The 13730-nt window shown below is 50.7% G+C and overlaps 1 protein-coding gene across 8 annotated transcripts in view; it reads right to left on the bottom strand.

Annotated features, from left to right (window-relative positions):
* LOC128879323 (sodium/potassium-transporting ATPase subunit alpha) overlaps positions 1–13730 on the bottom strand; it is a 79684-nt gene that overhangs the window by 14586 nt on the left and 51368 nt on the right. For 3 of the 8 annotated variants that reach the window (XM_054128366.1, XM_054128369.1, XM_054128371.1), the window contains exons 2-6: positions 6240–6320; positions 5212–5337; positions 2712–4437; positions 1971–2207; positions 1587–1888 (exon numbers count right to left, since the gene is read on the bottom strand). In XM_054128366.1, coding sequence (XP_053984341.1) covers positions 1587–1888; positions 1971–2207; positions 2712–4437; positions 5212–5337; positions 6240–6320 — 2472 coding nt within the window. Of the gene's footprint in view, positions 1–414; positions 510–1276; positions 1372–1586; positions 1889–1970; positions 2208–2711; positions 4438–5211; positions 5338–6239; positions 6321–13730 lie in introns of all 8 variants that reach the window. The other 5 variants (XM_054128372.1, XM_054128373.1, XM_054128374.1 and 2 more) reach the window with 3 other exon arrangements.

The following is a 13730-nucleotide window of genomic DNA, read 5'->3' as shown; positions in this document are numbered from 1 at the left end:
ATGGTTGTCGCCCTGTTCACAGGTCTCGCGGTGCGTGTCGGGCAACGAATGCTTAGGAAACAAGACGTGTCATGAAAATCTTTCGTGTCTTTCCGTAGTCGAACGAGTATATAGTCATACGAGACAGAACGAACTAGCTACTACAATAACCATAGGAGTAAGTAAGAAGTGTAACGACCAATAGGCAAGTAAAGGAGAGAGCGATCGCGACTGTGCGACCCGATCCTCGAAGCTGTAAGCGAAACACTACCGATCCTTTTCTCGATTCACGGCCCGTTTCGGCGATCGTTCGTCGCCGATCCTCGGGTAACAGCTTCGAGGGTCGGATGAATCATGTCACCGATTACTCTTTCTGACCATAAACGTATATCTGGTGTAGCTTGTCAAGACTCGGTTATGTTGTTGATGTGTTACCTTTCGTTAACTAGCTTGTCAGTGAACGGGTTTCGTGGATGTCGCTTCATAATATCGCTCTCTGCCTCCTCGTAGGCAAGTGAGATGGCTGGCACCTGACGTCACATTATCAACAAGCTCAGTAACAACGCCAACAAGTTTACATCGTGAATATTGTTGTCGGGGGGAGTGACCCTTGCGTCAAGGATGCTGACCAACGTAAACGACCAGCGACAGACTCCGAACGCTCGAGTCTGAACGCTCGATTTCTCGAGTTGCGACGGCACTTTGAATCGCGACGATCAGCATTCTTGCGAGTGTGTCATACGATGAGAAACGTAGAAGGTAAGCAAAAATCAACTGAGAGAAACCAAATAGATTGGAACGATGAAGTGGGGGGGAAGCGATGAAGGATCGTCGAAGGGATTAGTCGGGATCGGTGTCTTTGGGATCGCGGGATCGCCACTCGACGATCTCTTCCGGTGTTCACGGGCTTCCTCTTCGACGTCGCTGGAAGATGGCTGGAAAAAAGATCTGTTACATTCGCGCACGAGCATCTGGATCCTTCGGAGACTTATCGATCGGTCCGAAAGGGAGACATCGTTTAGATTGGAACGGATCTCCGAGGGAATCGAGATTTTCGAGCACGGAAGATACAATTACACGTTACGAGACAGTTTCTTCTGCGAGTTCCACGCGTCTACCTAAAGTGTAAAGCGGACAAGTTAGCTGATTAACGCTAGCGTCTACCGTAGGTGCTCCTACACCTGGCGTACTGCGATTACTGGAGCTGTAGTTGGCCTAGAGGATCGCACGTTTACGGAGAACCTAACAAAGCGATATTGTATAAGGGGAGGGGGGGTAGCCTTTTCGTGAAAAGAACCTTTCGTTGACGAGGTTGTCGTGATCGGGATCGCGAGGCCGTCTCTTCATAATGTCGGATTCGGCATGCTCGTACGCCAGTGATATCGCTGGTATCTGACAATCATCGTTTCACATTTAACACACCACACGGAACGTAATCGGTTCGACTGCCATTGGGATCACAGTACAACAATCGATATCGCTGAAATTCTTCGGTTACTCGAAGGGAGTCCCAGTGACTCCTCGATGGATCCGGTTGGACGCGATCGAGGAGCCATTGGGATTCCTCCGATGGTTTTATCGAGGTTAGCTTCGAAAATGTTACTCACCATGTCCGTTCCCAAGTCAATGCAGAGAATGGTGACGGTACCAAGGGGCAGAGGAATGTCGCAGAGGATGAACGCCAGGAAGGGTGAGATTTCGGGTATGTTCGAGGTCAGGGTGTACGCGATGGACTTTTTCAGGTTGTCGAAGATCAGACGACCCTCCTCGACGCCTGTCACGATCGAGGCGAAGTTGTCGTCCAGCAGTATCATGTCGGCAGCTTGCTTAGACACGTCCGAGCCGGCGATACCCATGGCCACGCCGATGTCGGCCTTCTTCAAAGCGGGCGAATCGTTTACACCGTCACCTGGAACGTTCGATACCGTCGTTAATTCGTAACGTAATTAAACAAAGATAGTTTCAGCGTCGTTTCGAGGAAATCGGCGTACCAGTTACGGCGACGATAGCGCCCATTCGCTGGCAGCCTTCGACGATAATGAGCTTCTGTTGCGGCGAGGTACGGGCGAACACAATTTCGGTGTGGTACCTGAGAACCTCGTCCAGTTGGTCGGAGTTCAGTTCCCTGAGATCGGTTCCGTGAATGACGGCAGCCTTGGCCTCGCGAGGATTTACTTCGGATACCGGGATATTCAACCGTTGGGCAATGTCCTCGACGGTTTCGTTACCTGAAATCACCGAACCACCATCCATTAGATCGACAACGCAACTTTTAAGACACCTCGACTAATTCATCGACGGATTTCGCGAAAATCTGGCTGTTCTGAATCTTTCGTAAAGGCTCCCAACATCCTGTTAGCGGGTCCTGAATATTTCATAAGAAGGGGCGAGCTCGGAGACCAAGTTTCAACCGAGTTAATTCATGGTGATTAAAGAGTAACCCCGAACGTTGGAAAATGTACCGTTCGATAACTATGTTTCGCGCAAAGACGACTCGATTAAAATTCTCAAAGGTAGGCTCAGCTTTTGGTGATATAATTTATCCAGGAAACTCGGTTACTCGGAGGTAAGTCTTTCGAAGCGTTTAATTAGTTAACGGTAAGCTACCGAAAGGAAGATTAACAGGTCGCAAAGCACCTTCTACGCGATACCTCTCGCGCGAGAATATCGGCCAAGTTCGGAAGATGGCTTAAAAGTTTGCCCGATAGAAACAGCGAAAAGTAGGTGGTAACCTTCAGAGATGATGCCGACGGATTTGGCAATGGCTTTGGCAGTGATCGGATGGTCACCGGTTACCATGATGACCTTGATGCCGGCGGAACGGCACTTGGCGACCGCATCAGGCACCGCAGCCCTGGGCGGGTCGATCATAGACATGAGGCCCACGAAACGGAGTCCGTCGACCGGGAAGTTGGGGTCGTCGCAGTTGAACTTGAAGCCGATGGGGAACTTGTCGGATGGCAGCGTGAAGTCGCAGAAACCGAGGACACGTTCGCCGAGACCTCCCAACTCGAGATAGGCGTTATTAAACGCTTCCTTCATCTCCTCGTCGAGCACCTTCTCCTTGCCACCGATGAAGATGGTCGTGCAACGGTCCAGGATCCTCTCGGGCGCTCCCTTCATCACGAGCAAGTGTCTGGGATCGTCAGGGTTGTCCGACTCGTGTATGGACACTTGATATTTATTGGTAGAGTTGAAGGGGATCTCGCAGACCTTCTTGTTGCGTTTCCTGATGCCCATCACGTCGCCGAGAGCGAGTTCCATGCACTTCAACAAGGCGGCCTCCGAGGCGTCGCCGTTCACTTCCCTCTTTAGGATCGGTTCGCTCTCCTGGCCGGCTTTGAACTCGGCACGGTTGCAAAGAGTCGCGATCTTGGCCAATGCTTTGAATCCTGGACTGGTGCGATCGTACTGGAGTCCGGACTGGTCCTCCGTGGTGTCGGCCTCGATGATCTGGTTGTCGAACCACATGTGAGCTACGGTCATACGGTTCTGTGTGAGCGTGCCGGTCTTGTCCGAGCAGATGGTCGACGTGGAACCCAACGTTTCGACGGCCTCCAGATTCTTCACCAGACAGTTCTTCGATGCCATTCTCTTGGCGGTCAACGTCAAGCACACGGTTACGGTCGCGAGCAAACCTTCCGGCACGTTGGCGACGATGATACCGATGAGGAAGATGACGGCGTCCAGCCAATGGTAGCCGAGAATGAACGCGATTAGGAAGAACGTCACGCCAAGGAACACGGCCACGCCAGTGATCAGATGGATGAAGTGGTGAATTTCCTTGGCGATCGGGGTCTCTCCCGTGTCCAGACCGGACGCCAACCCAGCGATCCTTCCCATCACTGTCTGATCACCGCAGCAGATCACGACCCCTTTCGCGGTACCTTCAACTGCATTCGTCGAGAAGAACGCGAGATTTTTTGTTTCTAACGGGTTCTCGTGCGTGAACTCCGAAGACCTCGACTGAGGCTCGGATTCTCCGGTGAGCGAGCTGTTGTCCACTTTGAATCCTCGCGACTCGATGATACGGATGTCAGCTGGTATACGATCGCCGAACTTCACGTCGACCACGTCCCCGAGCACCAATTCCTCCGCTTTCAGCGTCATTTTCTCGCCCTCTCTGATCACGGTCGCGTACTGAGGCACCATGTTCTTGAACGATTCCATGATTCTGCTCGACTTGCTCTCTTGATAATACGAGAATATGCCCGTCACTATGACCACCGCTGACAACACCACGCCCAGGTACAGATTGTCGTCGTTGGGATCCTCGCTGGTGGACGCTTGGATCGAGTACGCGATGAAGCAAAGGATCGCGCCGATCCACAGCAACAACGCGAAACCGCCGAACAGATTCTTGCAGAATTTTACCCATTCCGGTGTCTGTTTCGGCGGCGTCAACGCATTCGGCCCGTCCCTCTCGAGGTTCTCCTTTGCCTTCGCGTGGCTGAGGCCCTGAAACAGAATCACTCGTCGTTAAAATGTCTTCCGAAATGGTCTCTATTCCGGTACGGTCTCGGTAAGCGAAACTCGTAAAAGATCGAGTTGTCGTTCGTTGACGCGGAAATTCACCCGAGGGGAAGCTCGGCTGACTCACCCCGGAATTTCGATGCCAATTATTTTGCTTGTTTCGGAGGTGGAATGATCGAATGGGTCTTTCTTTCGGAGTAATAAATTTGTGAAATTTATTTTTTTTTTATTTCGATGATAGTACCGATATAGTATGTAAATTTTCCAAGTAGAAATTATATTACCGTATTATAGACATTAATGTAAATGTAATCCCAGGGTGAGTCACCCGAGCTTCCCCTCGCCGGTCGAGTAAATTCGATGCGTTCGTTAGGACGTTAAAATTGCATCGTCTCCGTTGTAAAGTAAGCTTGGGACCGCCCGTCTACTTTTCCGCGGGTGAACGCTCGAATATTCGAACATCAATGGCACGGTTTTTTTTTTTTCAGTCTCCGAATCGATAGCGCATCGCGTTCCAACGACCGGTGTTCGTTCCACAATTACCGTCTATGCTAAATAAGGGTATCGCGAATTTCGTGTCAGCGATGATACTCGAGCTTTAAATAACCGGATCGATCGGCGCCGCGCGACGCGTGCACGTCGCGACTACTGAACAATCTATCCACGCGTCGCCGTCGCGTTAACGATACAGGTATCGAGCGCCGCGTTCGTCTTCGCTAAATTAATTAAACGCGTCGTTTCCTGTAGAGCCTGGCTTACGTTTTCGGGGTGCGTTTGAAATCTTTGATACAGTTCCTCGGGTGTGATTTTGTGGAAGTCAATGTCCAACTCCTGCTTCAAGTCGTCTAGATTGTCCGTCCTCCGCTTTGGGTTCTTCCGCCGCGACTGTGGAACAAAAGAGCAGCCATCGGTTAGAAGACGGATCGCGAGTACTCGAGGACGGTAGAGGTTGGGGGGGATGGATCTTTTAAGGATAGGGATGTCGAGAATTGGAAAATTAATGGTTAGTCGCGGTTGGGGCTGAAAGATTCCATCTTTCTACTATATATTACGATTACACACATATATATTACATCATACGTTGTTACTACAAAGCTACAAAAGCAGTTACTATCGCAAAGGAGATTTTAGGAAAAGTTTAGGTTTGCGTATAAGTATCTACAACACGAGCCGTCCGTTTCGCCAGAAATGACGCTGGATTATGTGTCCGCGTGGGAGTTACCACGAGACCTGTTATACGTAGGTTTAGAGCGTAATCCTGTAAACCCTGCTCCAAACGTCGGTCAATTATCCCGAATTAGCGCGTCAGAGCGAGAGACGAAGAGTTAAGTGGCCCTTTCCCACAGATTACGAAGCACACCACGATCGAAACACTCCGCACGGTTACGTTAGCGATCCGTGGTTGCGCGAGATTGGATGGTACCGTGCGTGTTAGTATCGATCGGTTCGCGGAAAGATTTATCGAGAAGAGAGAAGCTGAGAGCGAAATAGAAAAGAGGAGAAGTAGTACGTAGATCGTTCAACGTTTAGCAGAGACACTCGAAACGTTGGCTAGAAAGAGCGAGTTGGAAGGAATGTACAAGAGAGATTAATAGTCGAGAATCCCGAAGAACCAACACCAGAACGGAAGATGAAAGAGGATCTCGAGAAAACGAGATCGCGTAGAAAGATACGAAAAGCTGAGATGAGACAGAACGTTGCCCGTCACCGACGAAGCAAGCCCCAAACAAAATTGCGAGCGTAAATGGTGTCACCGCGGGCGACCGGAAGTCCTCCTCCGTGTATACCTTGAACATCCCATCGGCCGTTTTGTTGTCATCGCGAATTTTGGGTAACGTGGCGACCCTGTACGAGTCTGAGCGGCCATGCTGTAAAAAATGTATGATAAAAAAACATGAGACACGTGTACGACAAAAAAAAAATACAAAATAAAATAACGATGTACGATCGAAATCGAGCAAACAAATAATATAAATAAAATAAGTTGCGAGTTCGTTCGACGAATGGATCGACGATGGAAATCGACGAGTCTCGTGTACCTGAAAAAAAGAAAACCATGATCCGCGATCCATGGGACTCGGTTCAAGGATACTCTCGATCACGGGATACCGTCCAACGATTTCAGCGATACGCCTCCATTGAAACGGCACCGGAAGCGGTCGTTATCCGAACGCGAGCTAGTAGAGCGCGGCTGGCGAGGTCGCTCTTGAAAATTAGGCTTCTCTGCCTGCGCCGCGATCTCACGTGTTCGATTTACGCTGCCCACGTGTTTCGAGAAGGTCGGTCGAGAGTGGTTTTCTGCGTTCGCGTCGTTGGGTTGAGAAAATATTGATTCGAGATCCGCGGACAGGAACGCGTGGCAAGGGACAACATCGTTTATCGCCTGTCTATTATCCGAGAAAAAATTTGAAAAAATTTTGGAAAATATTGGTTTGTCTGGAAATTCCATGGCGATTTTTGGTAGGTGGTACAGGTATGAATATATCGGAATGGTTGAAGTGGTCGAAAACAAATAATATGTGTACATCTCTTAAAAGTTGGAAAGATTGCGAAACAAAATTCAAACGTGCCCTAACATTTTTCTTAAAAATTGCCACGAACTTCCTGGACAACCCGATACTTTCACCTGCCTCGAATATATACCTAAATTCCCGCTTCGATATCGATGATAGTTTAGCGAAAAATGAACGTCGAAAATGATCCCAGAAATACGCCATCGCGCGAGTGGTTCTCCCGCGTATCGATTCTCGCCAATCTGCACGTGTGCGCGCAATGCGATAATTGTCACTCGCCGCAGGAGAAGATTTTGTCAGCTGCAGTGCGGTAAATTGTCTCGACCTCTTCTCGGCTCGGAACGGTGATTCGAATCTTGAACGTGTCGCGGAAATAAGTGAAATTAATTGCCGCGGGGTCCAGTGACTCTCGACCGGTTCAGGAAAGAAGACCACGGAGTTCACGGATAGGAATTCTCGCGTTAAAGTAACCGGCACTCGTACCGCGTTCTCGACGTTCCATCGAATCGCCTCCAGCCCGAGACTCATTCGTTTACGATTAGCTAAAATCCACGCTTTTATCCCGTAACATCGGGAGCCTAGAAATCGGAGGCGCAGGAAACCTCGAGCCGATGGATCGAGGTGGGCGAATCGTGCTGGCAAAATCGTCGGTCAACGGAAATTCGCACGACAGTTCTCCGATGGCCCTGAAAAAGGTTCGATTCGAGCAGAGCGGACGTAGGGCCGCGGACGAATCGCGAACGCACCCACACACGCTCGCTCCGAGAGCAGGAGAGAGACAGAAGCTCGGTCTCTATTGATCCAAATGATACAGACACAAAGGTACGGGAGCGCGGTTGTTCGTCAACGATTTTAACGAGCGGTGTGTGTCGACGGCAGTTCTCGTTCCGTCGAAATAAATTGCTTCGGATAGCCGCTGTGTCATGCCCTCGGGACGCGCCGCATGACCGACATTTTAATGGCCTGCTTGCAGGGATTTTAGTTTCGCATGTTGCGTGTCCGGTCTTCCGCGGTCGATCCGATAAATCCGTGAGAAAAATCGCCCGCTATATTTTCGACGCAAGTGCGGAGTGTAACGAACCGGTAAAACCTGATATTAATACCGACAATTCTCGCGGATTAGGTCATCTGGCTGACCCGTGGGAACATACCACGGTCCCCTCTCTCCTCGGGTTTTAACCGGGACCTACCGTTTCGCTGGTACAGAGAACCACGTCTAGCATCCAGCGATCCGCAAGAGACGACGGTCCCTCCCGAAAAGTCCAGCTTTCGTTCTATCAGGGAAGACCACGAAGCTCTCGGGCCGCGATCGGAGTGCCATCGCTCCAAGTTTTTTATCAGAGGACGACGAGGTGTCCGTAAAACGCTTCGCTCCCTCTCTGTTTCATTGATTCAACGTTAGCATTCCTCGCGCGCAATTCCAGTAGGTACGCGTCCATGTGTCGCCGCTACCGCGAGGTGCGTACGTAACAAAATTGCATAATCGTGCTTCCTCAATGACGAGAGCACCGTGTGACGATCAACGAGAGATAATAATGTCGCGGAATTGTCGCGTTTACGCGCGCGCGCGCGCGCGACCAAGCAAACACGTTATCGCGAAAACGTGTGCAACAGAGTTACGTGGATTTTTACGAGCAACTCGACCGCTCGAACTGCGGCTCAGCCTCTCTGGATCATTTTTATCTAATCGTCAACGCATTTCCGAGAGCTCGTTCGCGCCAACGTACGAGCGTGGCTGCCGAGTTAATTGGACGACATCTACATCGGAATATTGAATTACCACGAATTATTCAGCGAGTTAAACGAGCCAGGGTTAAGACTAAACGCGTCGCGGATCGCCGGCGATTTTACATTGTTGCGCGAAGGTCCACCAGCTGCCTCGTTAATTCCGCGATCCGATCCTCCGGCTACGAATCACGCTCGAAACCGAACAAACACAGCTCGAACGCAGAGGATCAGGCCGCGTGAACCGAGAATCGCGTCCTCGACTACGTTTCGATCGATGAAGCTAAGGGCTGGATGTCGAACGGGGGTGGGTTTAGGGGCGGTTAGGTCCGAGCAATCCTCGAAAATTCTGATCGATAGCCGAGGCTACCGCCGGGCGCGGACTAATCCAATATAGACCGCGATAAAGTCCGCAGGATGAATACGATCGACCTTATGCAAATTTCCAACGGCGCGCGACCCGACAGCCACGGGGAACGACGGTTCGTGAGTGTGCGCCGGACGCTGGCACAGTCGCATCGGTTAGGTTAGGCGAGTGCGCACGGACTTGCGCTAGGACCGGAAGCGGTTGTCGGGCAGGAAAGCGTCGCGATAAGGCCGCGTCTCGAACGCCGCGGCCCGACGAACCGACCCCCACTGTTCGTTTAGCAGATCAAACCTGCTTTCGAAGTTCAAGCGAACGGTTAAGGCTCCGTGCACACCGTCGCGACTACTCGCGGCGCGAAGAAAGCTCGAATACGATCCAACGAATGGGACCGATGTAGGTCGGAGATCGCGTTCGGGACAGAGCTTAAATCAAAGAAAGACGCGCGAAACTCGGCTATTCCGATACAGAAATTAGTTTCCACCATCCATTGTTCTGTTCAACGGGCGAAACGGGAGCGCGACCCACCCTCGTTCGCATCGGCGTCGAAAAAAGGGGGTGGTAGGCGAGACCTGGTTCGCGAGCGTCTCGTATACAACCAAGAATTTCGTCGCGGCGAACGCGACAAACCGAGTTTAATCGAGTTGCATAACTACCCCTGCTCCTCTCCATCGACAACCCCTATCAAGGGAGGAGGGACCCCGAAGGGATACGACGGGGTAACTCGAATTTCTAACCAAGTCATCCACGGTTAACCTAATTCGAACCTTGTCGAGAGCCTTTCGTTTCGCGAAAAGGGCTGGAGTTTCCGAGAGGTCGTCGACCTGATTCTCCAATCTCGAATTAGAGATCCCGTCTTCGAAGTCGATCTAAGCTTGGCATTAGGAGTCTTGTCTCGTCTCGGTTGATACATTTATTTTTAGCTATCTTAACCCTTTGCACTCGAGGCCTTTTTTTTGGTATCTACCAGCAACTCGAGATGCTTAAATTGACTTCTCGAATGAGATCTCTACTTTGAGATTCGAGAATCAGGTCACCTTTGCCTCGACGACAATCACTTTATCGACATTTCGAGTTCCAAAGAAATTAAACTTAAAGAAAACCCAGTTGCGACCGAGTTGCGACTCGAGTCATCTCCCGAGTGCAAAGGGTTAAAAGAGTCGAGGCGTCTAGCAACCACCTTCTACAATTAGGTTCGCCCTCGTCGTTCGCCAGGTGGACGTGGCGTCGGAACAGCAGGCGTTCGTCGCGTGCTCTGGTCGGGTTGGGAAGTTCGATGGCGATGATTTAAATCGGCCCGGGGCCGCGTCTGCAGCCCGCGGCGCGCGTATCGATGGTACCGTACCATTCCGATCCAGAAACCGTCTCGCACCCTCCCTGGCAAACCCTGCCCCAACCCGCCCTTCCGTCCCGGCACACGTTCCGTTTTCCGTTTCTCCCTTTTTCAGTGTACGTCGCGGGTCGATGAGGACGGAGCCGTCGGCGTCGCCGTCGAGGCGCATGCGATCCAACCCCTCGACACCCGCCCGCTCCCATCACGGATCAATACCCAACCAGGCCACCTACTCTCTGCTCTCGCGGTGCTCGAACACCGAGGTGAACCGTTAGTTAACGGTGTAGGATACACGCGCGAGCGAACCACGCTACGTCGGACACCCTGGCGCCGTCGAGGGTGCAACGGATCTCGATCCTCGACGCTTTTTCCCTTCTATAGCCGCCTCGACCGACGGGGGAACCGCGGCTACGACTGTTTCAATTATTTACAACTCGGAATACTATTACGGGAACGAGAAAGATAGCACTCGAGCAAGAAAGTTATCTTTATAGTCGCGGCGAGGCGAAATCTGCTACCAGCAGTCCACGCGTAAGGGTTTCGGTCTAGGTTGGGTACGACTTTGCGCAACACCGGTAAACATCTTTCGTTTATGTTCTTGTTTTCGAGGGCAAACTTTTCGTTCGGGGGATCGAACGCGCTCGTACGGGACACATTACTTCCAATGGAGTATTCAGGATACCGAGTGTTTTCGAACTAGGGGAACTCGATCGATTATTAGAACTGGTAAAAAGACCGTTGTATAAATGAGAGACTAAAATGTTTTCTCGATAACCCTGTTTCCTTTCGAGGGAGAAACAAATTTTTCCAAGGGGTTCGGTCTTCTCGACGAGAGCCTGATCGAGGCCTAACGAGATCACGTGTTCATGAACACGAAAGTTACAGAAAACCAGCCGAAGAAATAGCAACGGAAGACGTTCCTGTCGACGTCTCCATTGCTCCCGGTGAATGGTTTCTTCGGGGTTAGGTCACGTTGATTGTAACGTATCGAACCATGTGGCACACATGGACGCGTCGAAGGAAGCTATTACGGGAATAAGAAAAGAGATTTCCCGTACCCTCGGCTCCTTTCAATGGAGGTCTTCGCGAGGGGTTGAAAATGCTGATGCCGAGACATCGGTCTCCCAAAGAACATCCCTTTGGACGTCTCGATCAGCTCGCGCATAATGGCACGCGCGAAACATTCGGGGGAATATCGCGGAAATGAGAATAGGCAGACGTGTTCCGTTAGAGTTCCAGGCTTCTTCTTTTCGCTTGAAAATTGCCCAGTTTGGGGACTTGGCGCTCGCGGATATCGATCCCGTCGCGGCTATAGCTGACAGAAGTTATAGAAAATTACTCCAGGAATGAGAACTCGAGACCATTGTCCCTTCGACGAGTGGATCGAGAATAGACGCTCCCGCGGCGCGAGGGATCGCCTAGGGTTTCGAACACGGCCGGGATTAGTTGGCGAATATTTCCACGCTCGAGTCCGCAAACACTGGAGATTCGATGTACTACGTGGAAATCGTTCTGTTGTATTTCGAGATCTCTTGGTATAGAATATATTTAGGTTTGCTAACACGAAATCCTTTTTACGACATTTCGAAATTCAACCCCTAAGGGTTTGCTTCATTTGTGGTCGGATTTGCTCGAAACTCGGTCTCGATGCTCTTCGATATAATTGATCAAGCCTCTATTTCAGCATTTTGAAAAATTCAATCTCTGAAGGGGTGAAAAGTGGGTCGTATAGTATGAGAATAGTATTTCGTGAAACCGCGAGACACGACTGGTGTAAAATACGTTCGAAACATTTTCACGGGGAGCCGTTGCTTCGATGTTCTTATTTCTTTCGAAAACCCTCGACATCTTGGCGCGACGAATGCAGCGAGCGTTTCACCGTATTTCCCAAAGGATGGCCGCGGTAATGCAATTTCCAGCGGAACGGAGCAACGAGAATAAAGCAGCGTCGAGTCGCGAAACACCTGTAAATCTCGACCTGCTGCGGGGCAGCCCGGAAGATCGCAGCTTCGACGACGTCCAAGACGTCGAAGGATGTCCCTGTTATCTATCCGCACGAAGCGGTACGTGTGTGTGGACGAGGAACACCGGGAACGAGGACGAGAGTGCTCGCTGACCCGGTTGGCCGTGCTTCGAGCCACCCTCTCGTCGACACAGAAAAGGAAAAGCCGTTGAAACGACCGACGGCGACGAGGAAAAACGAGACTGTCCGCGTCGCTGAGAGCCCGGAAACGGAACCGGGTAAAGAAAGAAACGATGCAACGTAAATATAAAAGAGGAGAAACGACGTCCGTGTTATTGCAAAACGGGGACAGTAGGAACCAATTAAGTTTGCATTATGCGGCCGTTAACTGGGTCGTTTTACTTGAACGGAACACGACGGAGCGTTCTGCGACGAACAAACGCGAGTATGCACCTGGAACGTTTCGTAAACGAGCGTAAATATGGGTTTGTCTGTTTCGAGGAAAACGCAGACTCCCACCTTTTGCGTTCGAAAGAAATCGAACGAATAACGAGATTCCAATAACGGTTCATCCCTTCGGCTGTAACCACATCTCCTTAAGCAGCCGCTTCGAAATGAGTTTTCAGAGAAGAACGGGAAATCCTGGCAAATTTACGCTCGCTAATATCGAGCCGTCCAAATCCTGAATACGCCATTAGTTTTCACAAGTTTTCGAAGTTTTCGCCGTAAATCCGTCGAGCCCCTAAACTTCTTAATACCGTCAGCCTCGAGTTTCAACGGAAAAGGAAACTAAGAAATCGACGCCACGGCTAGATAAATTGATTCTCCGAACGTTCGTCGGACGAGTACAAGAATTTGGCGTGGAAGCATGGAAAACCGTTTATCGGATCAGTTATTCGAGTGGCCGCAGACTAAACCGCTGTATGCATATTTGATGGAACGCGAAAAAGGGGATGGCTAAAAATAGGGGAACTCGGCGAGTGTTCGCGCTTTGCTGGGAACACGCATTCATCGCTCGTATAAAGCAAGAGCGGCTCGGCCATGTGGTGGCCCACCCTTTCTCTATTAAATATGTAAAAGCGAATTCTAGGTCTGTTGGCTGCTGAAAGCGCGGACAGAAGTAACCGAAACACAGAGTGAAGACGCCGCGTATCCGGCGCTACTTCAACTTCTCCCGTTACTCGCCTCGCGACGGCTTGTTAATTCGCAATTACGTGCGTCTGATGGCAATTTCAGCCAGGAAGAAACGGCTGAAAGAAAACACCTGCTGCCGCGGAAACGCGAGGTAATATTCGCGAGCGTTGAGGGATGTTGTTCCTTCTAGACGAAGTCGAGACACGACTATTAAAACTGACGAGAGTTTTTAACTACCGAGTTTTG

This window comes from Hylaeus volcanicus, chromosome 7 (assembly GCF_026283585.1).
Source record: "Hylaeus volcanicus isolate JK05 chromosome 7, UHH_iyHylVolc1.0_haploid, whole genome shotgun sequence".
In the NCBI taxonomy this organism is placed as follows: domain Eukaryota; kingdom Metazoa; phylum Arthropoda; class Insecta; order Hymenoptera; family Colletidae; genus Hylaeus; species Hylaeus volcanicus.
This window is presented reverse-complemented; position numbering and strand designations above follow the sequence as displayed.